Source organism: Candoia aspera, chromosome 3 (genome assembly GCF_035149785.1).
Source record: "Candoia aspera isolate rCanAsp1 chromosome 3, rCanAsp1.hap2, whole genome shotgun sequence".
Taxonomy (NCBI): domain Eukaryota; kingdom Metazoa; phylum Chordata; class Lepidosauria; order Squamata; family Boidae; genus Candoia; species Candoia aspera.
In genome coordinates, this window is record NC_086155.1 from 155,971,333 (window position 1) to 155,989,870 (window position 18,538).

At 37.1% G+C, this 18,538-nt stretch overlaps 1 protein-coding gene across 2 annotated transcripts in view; it reads left to right on the plus strand.

Annotated features, from left to right (window-relative positions):
• Window positions 1-18,538, plus strand: part of SPIRE1 (spire type actin nucleation factor 1) — a 71,464-nt gene that overhangs the window by 13,465 nt on the left and 39,461 nt on the right. For both annotated transcript variants that reach the window (XM_063299080.1, XM_063299081.1), the window contains exons 2-4: window positions 4,994-5,028; window positions 9,627-9,854; window positions 16,443-16,568. In XM_063299080.1, coding sequence (XP_063155150.1) covers window positions 4,994-5,028; window positions 9,627-9,854; window positions 16,443-16,568 — 389 coding nt within the window. The remainder of the gene's footprint in view (window positions 1-4,993; window positions 5,029-9,626; window positions 9,855-16,442; window positions 16,569-18,538) is intronic.

An 18,538-nucleotide genomic window follows, 5' to 3' on the forward strand; every position in this document is an offset into this window, starting at 1 on the left:
AAAGTTTTATGCTACCTCCTTGACATGATAAATATTGAATTTCTAAAGTCGTCCTAAGGGCCAGCTTAATTTTTGCATTAAGTGTACATTATTTATTTATGTATTTATTTATCAAATTTCTCTGCCTCCCATCTCGTACACGACAACTCTGGGCAGCTTACAGACCATAAAATAATTTGTTTAAAGTGTAATTAATACTGGCCATTCACTTTTTAAAGAAAAAAGATCACAATCATCCAGGATCCTAATTCATATTAGGATCATGATCCACAGAAGGAGTGATATATAACACTTTCCTCCTTTCACTAAAATGACCTATTTGGAACAGCACCCTATTATTAGATATGAAACACAGCTGCCAAAAGGAAACATTAGCCATTAATATACTCTCCCTATGTACAGTATACACAGAAAACATTTTGTAAGAATGCACAGCTTCTGGATATTGGTCTGAGCATGCAAAGAATATATATGGTTGACATGGTAACCAAGGGTCACCAATCTTTTTTCATTTTGGTTTAGCTGAAGAACTTTTGTCCTTTTAGCCAAAAATGGCATGTCGAATTACTTACAAAGATCACTAATAACATGCATTTGTAGTTTTCATTTCTAATATGTATTCAAATGTTATAATGTTGCTTTCTTTTATTTGTAATAGTTCTATTGAACTTTGCACTACAGTTGGCTTCCTATCTTAAAAGGGACTTTGAGAACTATCAGGATGATGAGTCTAGAAACAAATCTGTGCAAGGAATAGTTAAAAGAACTGAATATATTTATCTTGAAAGAGAGAAAACTGGGAGATATGATAGCAGACTACAAATATCTAAAAGGCTGACATGCACAAGAAGGGACCAATCTATACACTGTTGAAACTGAAGGCAGGACAAGGATCAATGAGATGGAATTAGAAGAATGGAGATTCAAGTTGAACATTAGGAAAAATTTAATACAAAACTCATTTCTTTTCAGACTGCACACATATTTTCCCTAGTGCTAAATATTTTTGATTAGTAACATTAAGGAGTATTAAACTATTGAAGTCATGTTGCAATAAGGAAAAGGAGATAAAATTAAAGTAAGGTTCAATCTCATAAACTACCCTAAACTTCTTGTTGGACAAACTGAATAAAAATATATTAATTTACCAAATATGTAAATGAAAAGGAAGAAGCGTCTATACTGATGATAAAGATAGGCCAATTTGGATAGAGGAAGAGGAGATAAGATCAAAAGAAGAATGGAATATCTCATTATAAAATAAGCACAATCTTGCATACTTTTCCATCGTGGACCTGGGAAGGAATTGAGGGATTATCCACAGGTTAAACTGAGTTTTAGAGATGCTTGCCTCAGAAGTTCAGAACTAACACCTTACCCCTCAGAAATAAAAGTGAAGCTAGCCCCATTTTTTTCCTTACTTGCCAGGACAAACAAAATTGTAGGCCTCTTTAAAGTAACACACACACACACACATATTGCAGCTTTTCATTTGACATACCAGTTACTTATTTCTGCTAGGTTATATACAGGAGGAATAAAAGGTATCATTCTGCTTACATGTCATAGTCTTGGTATAAGGCACCTAGAAGGGATGACCTCTGTGGAAAGATACATGGTCAATGATGTCAAAAGCTGTTGAGATCCAGGGGAACCAACACAGTTATACTTGCCCAGGGCAGTTTTGTTGCCAAAATCAGGCATAAACCCTGAAGGAAATGGATCTAGAAAATCCATTTTCCTGCCCAAAATGTCAGGATCTGATAACCCATCAGATCAGCTACCATATCCAAGCACTTTAGCCTGGAAGGCTACATTGATCACTGGTCTATAATTATTTAGATCTTCTGGGTCCAATATTTTTTTTCACAGTGCTTTCACTATAGCCTCTCTTAATAAGACTGGGACCACTTTTTCTTATAAATAGCAAATATAATCTCAGCCTGGGCCCCTTCCTACTAGTTGTAATAAGAAGAAAGGGCAAAGCACATCTGTATAGATAAATTAATGTATCAAATACCAAGCATGTACTGGTCTAAGACTGTAATAAATTAAAAGTAAAGTAAATACCAAGGTAGTTGTGTTTGGCAGGAAAACAGGATGAATGATTGCAAGTTATTGATAAATGGTGGAAAAGTAGAGCAAATACATGAATTTGTGTACCATGTTAGAATGCTGGTTAAAAGGTAGTATTTGATATGTTAGAAGGAATGAATGTTTGTTGAGAGAAGCAAGCATGTGCTCCTGGAAATGAAAGTTGGATGCATCAAAAGAAACACAAAAGTAAGTTGAATGTGTTGGGAATGGGGTACTTAAGTATGTACAGTAAAACAAGAAAAGATGTGGTCAAGAATGAATTAGTGTTGAATGTTGATTGAATGGAAAAGTGAATAACCAGTATTAACGAAGTATCTTGAACATTTTCTTTCTTCCAAATCCTACTGCATGAAATGAAAGGATCACTGAGTCCCTATCACAATAGCATTATGCAGTTACTGAGTTTTTACAGAGTCCTCAGCAGCAATATGCAGTGGAGTTTATTGGAAACTATGAGTTGGAAACTTTTGTTTTATTTATAATAAACCAGAGAAGAAAATATAGGATATGATGAACATAAAGTCAGCTAAAACTAAGTACTAGCTTTTAGGGAGAAAGTGTGATGTTCTGGATCTTCAGTACAACTGCCTAAAAGGATGTTTACTTTTCAATTAACATGTACAACAGAGTGAAGAGGTCAGATGTGAACCATGCATATGAAACAGATCTAGCCCTGTTTAGTAAAAATACTGACAACCTACTTTTACAAGGGCATTAGTGAGGAAACAGCCAGACAGCCACATTAATGTACAATTCACCAGTCTGAGCAGAGAAGTATACCAACAGAAAATTTGCTGTCCTAAATGCCAAGCCCTATTCTGCCTCAGTAACAAGGCTGGCAAGTCCTTACAGTTTAATGTGTGTCAAAGCTATTGGTAGATTTCCCTAGCTTAGTTTCCTTTCATGACAAGTGTCACCTACAGACAGAAAAAACAACCCCCCATTGCTCTCCCTATCATGGGCGGGGACTGTCATGGGAAGGAGGCAAGTTTCAACAGATAGCTAGACCCATAGGTTTAGACATCTGTCAAAACCTGGTACCAAGAGAATTGATCTGCAGGGTGAGTAGACCTGCCCAGCAAAGCAGAAGAAGATTTTCTGCTTTACTCAACAGTCCTCCCTCACCCCTGCAGAACAGGCTCTGGGTTTGCAGTAGATCTGCAGGGTGGCAGAAGCTGCCTGGTAAAGCAGCAGAGGCTCTTCTGCTTTACTAGGTATTTTTTCCTTACTCCTCAAATCAGGAGCTGGGCTTCTCCACCCTTCTCCCTGCAGCCCTTCTCCACCCTCTCAGTCAGTCACAGATTGAAGACCTGATAGCTAAACTCCCGGCAGGAGGTAGGAGAAATAGGGAATCAAACCACCAATCACTGTGAGCCAGTCCCTAAAATAGCAAATGAGCACTAGAGGAGGAGTGTGGTGAAGTGGTGGTAAAGTTCTGAAAGAATGCTCCATCTGTATTTAAAAGTAGGCCTGAAAAAGGAAGTGCCTGCTGACATTTCCTGAGAGAGCTATATGATAAAACAGGATTCTCCTGCTTCATATCACTACTTCACCAAGCTTTTTTGGGGCTGGCTGAAAGATGCTTGCAAAATGAGATGAAGAGGTGACCCTTTACCCACCATGTTTCCAGTCCCATGGAGATGATCAGTGTGATTGGAGGCCTGACAGGTAAAGAACCATCTTTTCCAATCAGCAAGTAAATGTTAATATTTGTTAATATTTAAATTTAACTTTAATATTAACAACTAACAGAGATGGTGGGTTGCACCCTGAATTGGTGAGAGAGCTGGCTTTTTGTGCCCTCCTTCACTGTGCAGACTTACCTCTGCCATAATAGTCAGCTTCTGTTCAAGCTGATCCAGGTCTCTGTTTTCGGGTTCAGTTTTAGAAACCTGAAAAGAACATGGGAAGAGCCCAGCTTGAAAGAACCCAACTGCCCCACTGCTAAAAGCAGAATGGAGAACAGTATGCAGGGACAGAGGTGACAGGGCATAGTTGCAGCAGCCTAGAGAGTCCAGTAGAAGATGTTAGACCCCAACTTCTGCCCATATCACCAACATAATTTTTATTGAAAGTTTTAAGAGCAATAAGAACAACTAATACAAACTAAAATAGAACAGAGAAAACAAAAGAGAGAGAAATAAAAAGCTAAAAGTGCAATAGGAAAAAAAAGAGAAAAAAGAGAAAGATATAAAGAAATGGCTTCTGATATTCTTCACAGCAGTTATAAGTACAATTATATTTTAACCTCTCTCTCTAAAGTTACTCTCATAACTCTCTTCTTTCTATAATCTGTCCTGTCTAACCATCAAAACCATAAATCACAAGTTCATTTTTTTCATTTTTATGCAAAACGTCCATAAGGGGTCACCAACAACATTGTTAATGTGGCAAAACTTGATAAAAGAGGAAAAATGCTACTTTAAAAGAGACAGTTAAAAATGATTTCAAGCTGTCTCTGCTGTGTGTTGTGCATAAGATGGAGACAAAGTCATGAGGACATGTTGTATAAACAAAGCTACCAGAGCATTTGTGCACTGTACTTAGGGAGACATGATGATGACCTCTGAGTTCAGTGAGCCTTACTCTTAAGGAAATATATATGGGCCCTTAAAAACTAACAAACAAACAAACAAAAACAGATGCTACTCAAATGGTTTCCATTCATGTATTAACTGTCCCTTAAAATTCATGTGTTTCATTGCAGAGTAAATGTATGTATGCATGTATGCATTCAAAATTGATGATTTTAAAATGGGTTTGTTTATATGAAATGGATTTCAATCTCCCCTTTACTGGACTCATACACAGAATGCAACTGACATTTTCTGATTTTGTTTTTGAATTGACTTTTTTCTTTAAAATGTGAAAATAACTTTTCTTTCTACATTTTTAGGTAAATCTGAACGTTCATGTTTTCCTGAAACAAAGGTAAGAAGAATTTATAAGGAGTTATTTTTATTATTATTCAGTGAAACTCAACACAATTTCCTATGGTTTCCCATGCATTTTTCTTGTATGTTATTAGTAGAAGTCTGTAACATTGACATGAGGCAGACCTTCCTCCCTCCCTCTCTGTCACCATAGACCTCTTAATTCAGAAGAAAAAAACCAAGAACATAGAAACATTTTGCTGGATCAATTCAGAGACTTTAACATTTCCTAAGACTTCCAACATGTTTTGGGTCAACAGCAAAGGAGGCATAAGTTTGCAAAAAAATAGATACTGTATACACCAATTGATATTATAGGAAGCAAATCAAAGGATTACTAATGATTTTGCTTAGAGATCTGATTGTCCTTTATCAGGGACATTTTTTAGTAACATTGATTTACAAGTTCAGTCTTACTAAATGCAATTGGCTGCAGTGGATAGAGCTGGTCAGGAAGCTTTTACAGGTAGTCCTCGCTTAACGGCGGTAATTGGGACTGACAACTCCGTCGCTAAGTATCGCAGTCAGTGTGACATTACGTGACTGCGCCAACTTACAACGACAGTTGTGGTTGCCATCATTAATTGAATCCCATGCAGCTGTTAAGTGCAACATCACATGATTGCCATTTGCATCCTCCTGCTGGTTTCCTCATTGACTTTGCTTGTCGGAAGCTGGCTGTGAAGATTGCAAATGGCGATCACATGACTGCAGGACATTGTAACCGTTGTAATTGCAAGCCAGTTGCAACACTGTGACAGTTGCAACTATGAGAACCAGTCATAAGTCTCATTCAGCACTGTCGTAACTTCGAATGGCTGCTGAACGAGTGGTCGTTAAACAAGGACTACCTGTATATGCCTTAGATTAAAACATGATTTTAAAACAAATGTAAATAGTTATTTTTTAAAAGATATGGCGAGAATATTATCAAATATGGACTACTTCCAATATAGTCAGCTCAAGTGTTCTGGTAAGACTTTAAATATTGTATGCATATAGCTTAATTCAAGTAATGGCAATATTTTTGCCCTAAACTCTTTAAGGGAAGGGAGATGTTTTCTTCCACTGTTGCAGTAGCTGTCATCCCAATTGTTTCATTCCTACCAGCTCCCTATATTAATTTGTTCAACTATTCTTCAATTTAGGATTTAAGTGTGGGATAGATGTCTCTTCTGCTACACATACATACCTATAGTATGCAACTAGGTAAATGGTGCATGTCTATCCAAAGATATATCAAAGTAGGTTCAATGGATTTACAATTTAGCATCTGTACTGAAGCCTAGGTGAAGAACACTAGAAAGGTTATAAGGTAAGGTACAAAAGGCATGGGCAAATAGGTTTTTGTAAGTCGCCATTCACATATAAAATCTGAAGTCATTTGAATGTATCATGAAGGAGTAGGTAGGGAGGGACGGAGATAGATAGAAACATCAGACACATGAACAAAGGATACTGCATTTTTCCTTAGCTCACTTTTCTACAATATATCAGTTCAACCATTTCCACAATGCAGAAACCCAAACCATATATTCTGTCTCCTTTCAGGGAGAGGAATTGGGAAAAGCAAGAGATTACACACTGTGAAACTGATAATCAGTTACTGTAGCATAAATCCTATTATGCCAAATATTTTTTTGCTATTTGACCTAGGTCCCTATTTTCTACTGCTGAATTATTTTATGTATAAGGGGCAAAACTTCAAACCACTGGGGCTACTCTCATTGCATTTAGTTTGATCTCAGTGAATGTCAGAACTTAAAAGTAGTTACATGCAAAAATATATGCTCCCAATTAGTTAAAAAAAAGTATCCAGGTTTTTACTTCTCGTTGCACACTGAAAGGTTAGAACAGGATGCAGTTTCATATTTTCTTAGAAGAAAAGTACAGAGAACATTTAGTCTGACATGGGAAATTGCAGTATTGTATAATTCTGGATCTGGATTTATTCAGCAATATTTAAAAAATTGAAAGGCTGTGTACCCAGTAGCAGCGTAATTAACTTGCCTCAAAATCCCTTGCTGCTTCCATATTGATATTTCTTTCTTTTAGAGGCTTGTTTTTATAGCCCTTACTATTTAAGGACACTTGAATGAAAGCTGTCTTTGTTCCATTCAGTCCCCAGTTCTACATGGGGTCAGTGCAGGGAAACATTCTTTCCAGAGTTCCTTTTTTAATGCTCTCATTAAAAGCCCATTGACCTATTCAGAATCTGACATGATTTTTTTCATTCCACAATACTTTGTTATCATGCAGATGTAATGCTTGATTCGTACGTTTACCTGTAATTAGTACAGCTGGCCTACCAAGCTATTTGTTGTAGTTTTGAAATGTGGAGCAGTCAGCAATCTAGATACCCTGTATTAATTGCATTATAGTTTGTAGACAGTGCTAATTCATATCACTTTGAACGAATTCAGTCATCCTAGAAAAGATTACCAGTATAATCATACAGCCAAAATGTTCTCTCCCTGTAGTTGTTGGCATTGAGTAATACTGAGTACAATGAGCTTGATACTAGATGAGACACTTTAAAATATCTACCTGCATGTTTTCCAATTTGTTAACATTTTTAAAGCTACAATTAAGTATAAAAAAGAACTTTTTATGTTTATATTCCTAATTGTATAGGTAATAGGCTTACAGTATGGAATGCATGAAAGGTTAATCATGAAGCTACAATTTTAAATATTTTTTATTTTTTTATCTCACCTTTATTATTTTTTATAAATAACTCAAGGTGGTGAACATACCTAATCTTCCTCCTCCTATTTTCCCCACAACAACAACCCTGTGAGGTGAGTTGGGCTGAGAGAGAGTGACTAGCCCAAAGTCACCCAGCCGGCTTTCATGCCTAAGGTGGGACTAGAATTCACAGTCTTCTGGTTTCTAGCCCAGCATCTTAATCACTAGACCAAACTGGCAGAACCAAATATATTTGGTTTCTTTCTTTGTTTGCTGAGGGAGTTCACATATCCAAACAGGAAAATTAACAAACCTTCAGTTTGAAGAGTTTAAACACAGTTTTCTCTGACTTGTACATAATGTTCTCAAGAATATTGAAGAAAAGTCATGTGCTAGTAAAGAGAACAATGTATGTACTTAAAGAACTGCTTTGATTATTTAGTTTAGATTGGTCTAAACTATTATCACAGGAATGCATGAAATATTTTTATATGGAATACTATGGAAATTTACTATTGATTTAAGCCTAATTAAAATGGATGGTTCAGTCATCTATTTGCCAACTTAGAAATAACCTGCACTGAATTCAATTGGTCTAATTCCCCAGCATGTTTGTACTGTTTATGATTTATGATATTGCTATGAATTAATCTAATGTTGGTATTTGTCCTTACATTTTTACTAAGTAATCCATTCAATTTGGACTGATATATTTCAGAAGTATGAAAATCAGAATATTAAGTGGCACCAGAGTCTAGTGTGCCAGGACTTTGGAATCTTCTAACATGGCAGGGTAAACATAATTTGCTATAACAGATGGTATTTGAACTTGTTTTTAAAAATCTGAAGGAATAAATAGCCCCAATGAAAAGTTAGAGAGGCAGGAATTTTGGCCGAAAACAGCTTTTTTAATGTTTACAAGGAAAAACATGCATTGAGGCTTTGTTATTTTATTTATGAATATGAGAACTTCAGGAAAAGGACAAGCATATGGACAATGCTGTATTATATTGTGTAAGTGTGGGAGAATGGTATGCATGATTTTGTATTACAGCATGAGACATGAAAATAAAAGACCATAACAGAATTAAGAGGTCTGTTTTTTATACTTTATTAAATATGTAACACAGAGACAGAACCCTTCCTTACATTAATTTTCTAATTCTCTGCATAAAGGTCAAATACCTTTATTAAACAAACAAACAAAAATCTGTCATTCAAATTTCAGTCCCTTTCAAACATGGAAAAAGTAGGAAGGGTAGATTTGGAAAAGACAATCGGAGGGATGTTTGTCCCATTTCCCATGTATTCATTCTAACTTCTGTCCTATATTCTTCTCTTGGAACTTTCCCTTTCATCCCTAACTTTTCCTCCCCTATCTCACCCCAACTTACATCTCCTACAGTATTGTAGGCTCACCTCCTACAATATTATGAATATGGAGTAAGTTTGCTCATCTCAGCTTTATCATGCCTATTCAGCAGAAGACAGCTGAAATGTAGAAAAAGGAGAGCTCCACATATGGACTTCAAAGGCAGAATAACGACTGCATAACATTGGAAGTAATCTGTTTGGGTACAGCCTGGTTATTCAAAACAAAAAAACATTAAACACCATCCACCTGATCCAATTTCAATACTTCGAAAAGTACAGACAGATAAGTTTGGGGGGGTGGGCAAGTTGCATATTAGCAACTTATTAGTTAATGTTTCCATTATATTATAATTCTTATGTATTTTCCTTATGTAATACTGATACGGTAATATTTTTTTTCTGGTTTAACTACGGGTTTAATATAAAATAATCTTTTGCAATCTAGTATTCTTCAGATATTTTGGACCACAGCTTAAATAAGATAAAAGTTGCAAAATGACTGTTTATCTAAAACCTGTTATAATCCCTTTTCAGGTTATAGAATCACTGGGAATTATTATTTATAAAGCACTGGATTATGGTTTGAAAGAGAATGAAGAACGAGAGCTAAGCCCTCCCTTGGAGCAACTGATTGATCATATGACTAATACAGTGGAAGCAGATGCGAGCAAAGATGAAGGTTATGATGCTCTGGATGAAGGTGTAGATGATGAACATAAAGAGAATATTGAAGTTATCCAGTCTTATCGAGATGTCATGAAGGTATACTTCTAATCTACTTATCCAGTGTTGGTATTTAAGAAACAGTTAAAGTAAATAACACCCTTTATCTTTAGGTAGAGCACTGATACTGTGGTTGATATTCTTATTAGAGTTTGACCTAGATAATGTAGCATTGAACCTGTTGATCTCAATAGGCTTTAGTCCATGAATAATATTTTGTTGCTCCACCATAGAATTATTATTATTATTATTGTTATTTCCATAATCAACCATGTTGGTCCAGTGCAGTTTGGAAGATGGATGTTTTTCAACTTCCTAGTCCAGGGCAGAGAGACTGACTGGCTCAACATCACTGAAATGGCTTCTGTGCCTACGAGAGGACTGGAACCTGGGTCTCCCCACTCCTAATCCAGCATCTAACCATAACACCACACTGGAAAAATATTTAATTATTACACAAAAATGTGTAAAGGTTTCTGTCAGTGATAAAAATTATCCAGTTTAAAAATTGAAAATGTGTGAGGTTTGAGCCTGATTCTGATTCCGAAAAACTTATCCAGAGTCAGAAGGGGAAAACGAAACTTATTGGGAAGGACTTGGAGAATTAAAACTGAGAAGTGACTCAGAAGAGCAGGAGAAATTGCAGACGCTGATTGGACAAACTCTGGAGGGAGATTTGAAGCTTCCAATCAGTGCCCAAGAGAGGAGAGCAGAGAAGCACATGAAAGAGAAAGAAGCCTGATTGGCTGCTAAAGGAAAACGGCACGAAAAGGAGCGAATAAAAAGGCAGGCGCTCCAAGAGCAAGCTGCTGGAGACAACCGATCCTTCGAGCTCACAGCATCTACAGAAGAATCCTTCCCAATGTCAGAAGCCACGCCTGTAGCCAGCGTGGAACCAGCACCAGCGCCTTCTGCCATCACGGACCTGCTTTCTGCACAAGTCGCTTCAGTCGAGCCTCTCCTTGCTGTCCCTGCTGAGCACAGCCTCGTGTCCAGCTCCAAGCCTCACTGCGTCGCTCCAGTGCAATCCAGGTGTGCCTCCAGATCTCAGCCTTGCCTAGACGCTCCAGGCCAGCCTAGCCTTGACTCCAGATTCAAGCCTTGCCTAGACACTCCAGCCCAGCCTAGCCTCATCTTCAGATTCAAGCCTTGCCTAGATACTCCAGCCAAGTCCAGTCTTGCCTCCAGAACCAAGTCTTGCCTAGATGCTCCAGCCAAGTCCAGTCTTGCCTCCAGAACCAAGCCTTGCCTAGATACTCCAGCCGAGCCTTGTCTAGCCTCCATGTACCTGCCTGATCCATCCTGCATGCCAGGGTGCCAATCTGAGTTTTCAGCTTCTCCTTTGCCACACACTCTAGCTCCTTCCAGTCTTGCAGCTTCAATCAGAGGACTGGCCGAGTTCTGCCTTGCTGTCTTGCCACGGTCTGACCCTGCAGTGTTGCCTGCATGTCCTTTGCCACTGTATTTGGTACAGTTAGTTTTATAGAAGAGGCAGCTCTATAATATATTTGAATGCAATTTTAATGATGGATACTATATGAAATCTATGGTCAGATAGTTTTTATAGAGGATGCTGGCTATAACTAGTGGCAGTCAAATCTGCATGGTAGTGATGGGGAATCCTGGGAGTTGCCAGCTACAACTTCCAACAAATGTTGGTAGTCCAAAAGTTATCTACAGAACTGGATCTGTGGCCTTAGTTCTATATTTATGATATGCTGTTTACAGAGGGAATATATGAAATATGGAGGTTGGATGCCTCAAAATGTATGGATGTTTTAAAATCACGTATCTGCTTTTATTGTAATACACTAATTAAAAATAATTACATCATTAACTATCACCTAACAGTGTATAATCTTGTGACTGACATGTATAGGTGATTCCATCAGCAGATTTTTTTTCCTTTGCTGCTAAATTTCTTCCAGTATATTCTAATCTGAAATATTATTTTCTTCTGATATATGCCTTGACACCAAGCTGGGGGTTTTTGTTTTTGTTTTGTTTTGTTTTTGTTTTTTTGTTTTTACTCCATTTCAGTTTTTCAAGAGTTTATTGTCCTCTACACAAATAGTCATTCCAATGCAAACCTTCTTGGGAATTTCATCACTGCATTGATGTAATATTCCTCTACAACCCACACATTCTTAGCACATTCCATTTTCATACAAACGCATACCAGAGAGATCTGTGTATCTCAGATTAAGATCTGAAGGACATATTTTCTCTGACGAGAAATATGCAAAGTTGGGAACACAAAAAGCAATTTTCTGTGAACAGTCCTTTATTTAAACTTATTTATTTAGCATTGTAAATTTACCTTTTAGTTCAGCATCAACATTTTTCTGTCAAAATACAGTATCCACATCTTGAGTGATTACAATCTCTGGATTGCTATTAATACAGTCTTTGAGTGAAGATTGACTCCTGTGACTTCCTCCAATAATGTGGGCATGGTTTGCTATTACATTCTTCTTGGACATTTTTTTTCAAGTTTCCAATCTGTCCTATGGATTAATACTAGACAGATAACAATCCTGCTTAACTTGTTGAGATCCACCAGGTTAGATGCCATTCAATGGATAGCTGTTATGTACTATGTCGGAGAAGATTTGGGGAAAGAAAAGTCTAATTTCACCTGATCAACCCAGCCTTCTACATTACTTTTACTTTTAATGATTACATTTTAATGTATATATCAAATAAAACAAGGCTATATATTTACATCTAAATAAAATAAAATACAATCATAGGAAGTTAACAAAATAAAAGGATCTTTCTTTGAGGATCACATCAATTCCAGTTAACATTTTCAGTCTTCTCTTTTCTCTTGACCCATTTATTTTTTCTTCACGTATTTGTTACGTTGTTTAAGTCTTGTTCTTTCCCTCTATGTGACAAAACATATTACAGGTGGTTCTCGTTTAACGATCACTCATTCAGTGTCTGTTCAAATTTATGATGGTGCTGAACAAGTAGTAGTTATGACTGGTCCACATACTTAAGTCAGTCGCAGCATCCCGCAGTCATGTGATCACTATTTGCGACCTTCTTTGCTGACTTCCTACATGCAAAGTCAATGGGGAAGATGGCAGGAGGTCACAAATGGCAAATGGTGATTTGCTTAACAACGGCAACTGGAAGTGCCAGAACTTCTGTCACTAAACAGCTCAGTCATGTGACATCACACTTTACAACTGCATCACTTAGCAGCAGAAATTCTGGTCCCAATTGCCATCATTAACCAACAGCTACCTGTATGTTGATATCAACATATCAATCAATTTTGTATTTAGTCTCCACTCATTCAGCACCATTTTGTTACTGACCCTGTCTCTTCATGTTTTACCACTCACACTGAAGTATCCCATTCCCACTGTATTCAACTTTTTGCACATTTCTTCTAGCATACATAACACTTACAGAAGTACACCGTTACACATAGCCATTTTTACTAAATTTAACTTTCATTCCTCATTACAGATCACATACTACTGATAACCTTTTGATCAACATTTGCACATCTTAAAATTTCTCCATCCCTTTTTCCATCTTTGGTAAACATTCAGCCAAGTGTAACAAATTTATCTACTTTCTCTATTTTTCATCATGTAACTTACAATCACTCACCCCATTTCCCCTGTCAAATACAACTACCTTTGTCTTTGATAAGCTGAGTGTCTGATCATACTCCTCATGACATTATACAAGCCATTTAATTGCTACCAAATCATTCAAGTTCTTAGCCAATAACACAGCATCATCTTCATACATATAATGTAATCACAAACATTCCTTATGCTTTTATATACATTAAAGAACCAGGGAGACACCTTCCCCCATTCCTGCCCAACTTTCAACTGTTCACTAAGCATTCCTTTCTAACAGATGGTTTACTTTCATCATATATTGCTCCTAGTATGTTCAGCAATCAACCATTGACTCTATACTCATGCAAAAATCTGGGCTGTGAATCTCTTCCAGGCATAAAGCCACAATGCACTAGTGAAATTGTAACTTTAAGAACAATTATAATTTGCTTTCTTGTTTGCTCAGATGAACATGCCTATTTTCTCTCACAACTGTAAGAGAACTATAGGGTTTTTTGAGCCATTAATATATTGGCTGTAGTAAAAGATTTCTGTACATGAGGTGAGTTTATATGCTACCCTGCTCTAATAGCTTTGGTGGCTTACAAAAGTATACTCAGATAAAGTAATTATAAAATTCTTAAAAAAATAAGTTCTGGAAGTCCTGTTTGAAAAGCCATGTTTTTCTCCCTCTTACACTGAATTAAAGTGTTTGCAGATGGGTACTATGTTCGCACCCTCATGTGCACTGAAGCACCTTTTAACTTTTTATTCTGAAGCACTGCACACCTAAACCCTGCACAGTACCTAAGCATCTGTGCGTAATCTTTTTCAGGCTAATCGTCCTTGGTAGGTGTCATGTTAAATTTGGGGTTGTTTTTTGTTTTTTTGACTTACTGAAGAAAGCTGTGCTATGCTATATCTACTTTAAGGAGGTGGTGATTTATTTTTTATGGAGGTGAAAATAAATATGTTCCCAGGGTATTTCAGTATGATTGTCTTGTATTATATCTGTGGCTCCTGCAATCACTTGGAGAGTTAAGACAAAAAACAAAGAAATTGAATTTCTAGGCTATGGAATATATGCAGAAATCTACCATAAGGTATTTAGGAGACAGCTTTCATTACATTAAATTGGAGAAATCACATGTTTTAGAGATAGCAAAACTTTACATTCTTACACATGCATAAATTTTAACACATGTTCTTTGTGTATTGTTTGTAATCTTGGCAAAGTCTGTGTACACCTACCTGTCATTAACCTCGTTTCTGTCTGAGAAAAAACAGTGAAGAGAGCTGTTGGCTTATTTGTTTCAACAGTTCTTGTTTCCTACAGACAAGGGGAGGGTTGGCTAAAATGAACCCAGAAACTCATTGGAATAATAAATTCAGCTTACTAAAGAAAAATGTTAAGTTTTTGTTAGGAAAAGATTTTTGTTCAATAGTATATTTTTCCTCTTCTGGTAGAATTTTTGCCATGAAGCTTCATCAGCCATGTGGCTGACAGTGTGGTTGGGGCCTGGGCTCTGTCCACTTTAGGCTGATGTGGGTATGTCCTCTCTCCCAGTGACTGAGTACAGCCTTCAGTGGTCATTTTGGTACAGACAGCAGGAGAAACTGGATTCCTGGTTTCCACAGAGGCATCTACTTACCTAATGTCTGACCAGTCCTTTCCAAAACATTGGCCAGGTCCTATGTGGCTTTAGCCTTTTTTTGAAAGAATGCTAGACCTGTCTTTTGAACGTGGCTTTAGCAGTCTTTTGAGAGTGCTGAAGAGCACTTTTAAATTTATTTAAACCAAGAAAGAGAACCAGGCTCTGACAGCTGTGTGTTGCTGGTTCTGTCACTGATGAGTGAGTTTTACAGTATTTCTGCTGCTTCTGTTGACAGGGAATTTAGCATGGCTACACTTTCCACAGATAAATCCCTCCCTTCTGCTTCACTCTGCATCCCATCTCTGTGCTTGTTAGCCGAACTAACTTGTTATAGGGAAGAGGGACAGGATAAATTGGGAGTGTCAGCTGGGCACCCTTGGAGTCAGATTTAGCACATACAGCTTTACAAGGTGGCTCTACCCACCATTAAAAGCATCTGTTTACATTCACTCAGCCCCACTATACCATACATGAAATAGAGTGAGTGGGGTTTGTTTTCCCATTGGAAAATGATGCTTGGTGGAGGGAAAACAAAACAGAGGTATCCATCAATCACCTTCCTTAACTTGTCCCACATAAACACTGTAAGGACAGTATTGCTCACCAACACTTTAACATGAATATGAGGAGGAGTCTTTTGAAACTATCACAGGTTACTGCCATCTTAATAGAGAAAACTACTTTCAAACTGGAATGTTGAAGGATAGCTTAAGCCTGTCTCACTCATGAGCTGGGGACGAGATGAAGGTAACATACTAGGATATAGTGGAAGATTAATCAAGTTTGGGATATTCAACAAATACAATTTCCCAAATAATCTTAAATGCATAAGACTTATTCCTCAAATATAGAGTTAACTTTAACCCATCTTTTAATTAAGTGAAGATCTGGAACTAATTGCAAAAAGTGTACAGTCAACTTTAAGAACAAATCTGGCAAGCTTTATAACTGGAAGAAATTCTTGAGTTGATACTGTTCATGGAAACAGACTGCTACATACATATTAATCCATATGTACCTAGAGACGATATAATCCTCCCTTTGTTTTTGTTTTTTCCTATTTGCAATTCTCACTTTGCCAAACCTTCAGTATAATGATTGTTTTAGAGTTTTATTAGGATCTATTCTAGATGAACTGGCTTTAGTAATGCATATATTCTTGGGCAAAATAGCTCTAGATATTCCGAGGTGATATGCAGACATAACAGCATTCCTTTTTTATTCTGACAGAATAATTAAAATGTGCTTTAAAATAATTTGTGATACAAATGTCATTAAAAAATGAAATTACATTTCTTTGTTATATTTTAAATCAGGCATTTGTATTTTCTCTGGAAAAACAAGAATTATTATGCTTTTGTCATTACAACATTTTTGCATAGCTTTGTGCTGCCCATCTGCCAACCCAATCAGATGCGCCAAATCACTATCAGGCAGTATGTCGTGCACTATTTGCTGAAACAATGGAGCTGTACACATTCTTGGCCAGAATTAAAAGTGCTAGAGAGGTAAGTAATATAAAAATTACTTAGTTATTTGGCTTATTCACCTCTTTAAAAATGTTATATATTTCTGTTATTTAGTATTAACACTCTAAACAGTTATTTTTGTAATAGATAGTAGTCTACGTTCTCAGTTATCATGCCAATTCACTAAGGAGTTCACCTTAAGAGACCCTTGTAAATCATGCCTAATGTGCTGGAAATAACAAACAAATGATAATTAAAAGCATTGAAATATTTAAACAGAACATTGGATTGGTTTTAGGCTTTTTCATGTTTAGAACAGACTCATTAAAGCCAGTCAGGTGAATTACATTAGTCATAATTATTTTGATTTCAGTGGCACCAAATAAGTATAACTTAAATCTCAGTCAATATAAATATTGGTGTGCTCTTTCAATACTACCCTATTTATTTGGATTTTAGTTTTTAAATGGATTTATTTTACATAAATTCACTTTGTGACTTGAAAGAAAATTAATGAATGTTGAATATGAAGTCTTTGAAAATGATCAGTCATATTATATTTATTTATTATACTTCGTATACCATTGACTACCTAAGTTTCTTTGTGTTTTTATACTCCTTATAAAACTATAAACTTTTTATATGCCAACTATTACTTTAAGCCTTCAGACATAAATCAAAGAGGATTACTAAGCAGATGTTTTCAAATGTACTATTTATTAATGCTGCTTTTATGCCGCCTCAATGTAAACTAATCTAAGCAATTTACAAATCCTGTAACCTAACAGCATCATTATATTAATAACAAAACCAGTCCAAGTACATGAGGGTGTGGAATTTTTAGCATGTATTCTGTGCCCACATGTCTTTGGCAGCCAAATTCTGCTTGAAATAAGCAGTCCTGAAGATACACCAGCCCCAAGTCATGTATGATTTTGTAGGTTATAACCAGCACTCAGAAACAAGCTGGTAACCAGTGCAGCTCCTGCGATACGGGTATAATGTGACAATAATGGGTTTGCCATTATCTCTACCAGGTTTCCAGATGGACTCCAGGGGCAACCCCATAGTGAGGAAGTTACAGTAGTCCAAATATCATTTTAAACACAGCACTGGCTGGCATTTTGCAGATGCAACGGTAGTGGAGAAATAGTGACACTTCACCACTTTGCCACCATGATGTAGACTTGAGGATATCCATGCCAAATTTGATTTGCTGTCAGAATCTCTTCTGGTCCTTCATTTCCCAGAGCTCCTTGGTAAACCAAGAAGCCCCTTGGCATCAGTGGACTAGTTTTTACTTCCCTACCATCAAATCATGTCTGAACTACTCTGAAGCACACATCAGATTTAGGGTATAGCCTCCTTTGTTCTATACCCTCTTGGTCAGCCTTGACCAAACAGGAGGGGCATGTATCTAATAAAGAGGTGGCTGAGCTCACAATCCCAAGGACCCTGTCCACTTCCTCAGGTCCAACAGGATCAAACTGTTCCCAGATAACAGGGTAAGTCTGATCCCCAGGCATCTCCAAAGGACCTGCACCACGCTTGGCCTCCAACTGAGAATGAATCAGTTTGGATGGTCTTATTACAGATAAACCGGGCATTTAATAGCATCATCCTAAACTCATGGTCTTCAGTAATCCAGACACCTGATTCTTAGAATGAGAGTGAAGGGCCAGAAAAAGATATTGATCATAAACTCCCAGTGCTCATCCAGTGCCTCCCACCGTATCTCCTTCTGCTCTTCACAACTGTAATCATCCCTTTCTCCTCATGCTGCCTTCTAAATTTCCTGCCCCATCTCCCACCCAAAACCTCCCCTACCATCTGCCACTACTAATATAACTATCACATGATCTCCACTAAACATCCTTTCTCTACTTCCCTCTACTCAAGGCACTATATCTGTCTACCTGCAGCTTTCCACTTCTTACCGCCTCGTTACATCACCAATCTTACCTTACCTTTTATATCAGTGTGTGATATCAGTTTTATATCATTTATCT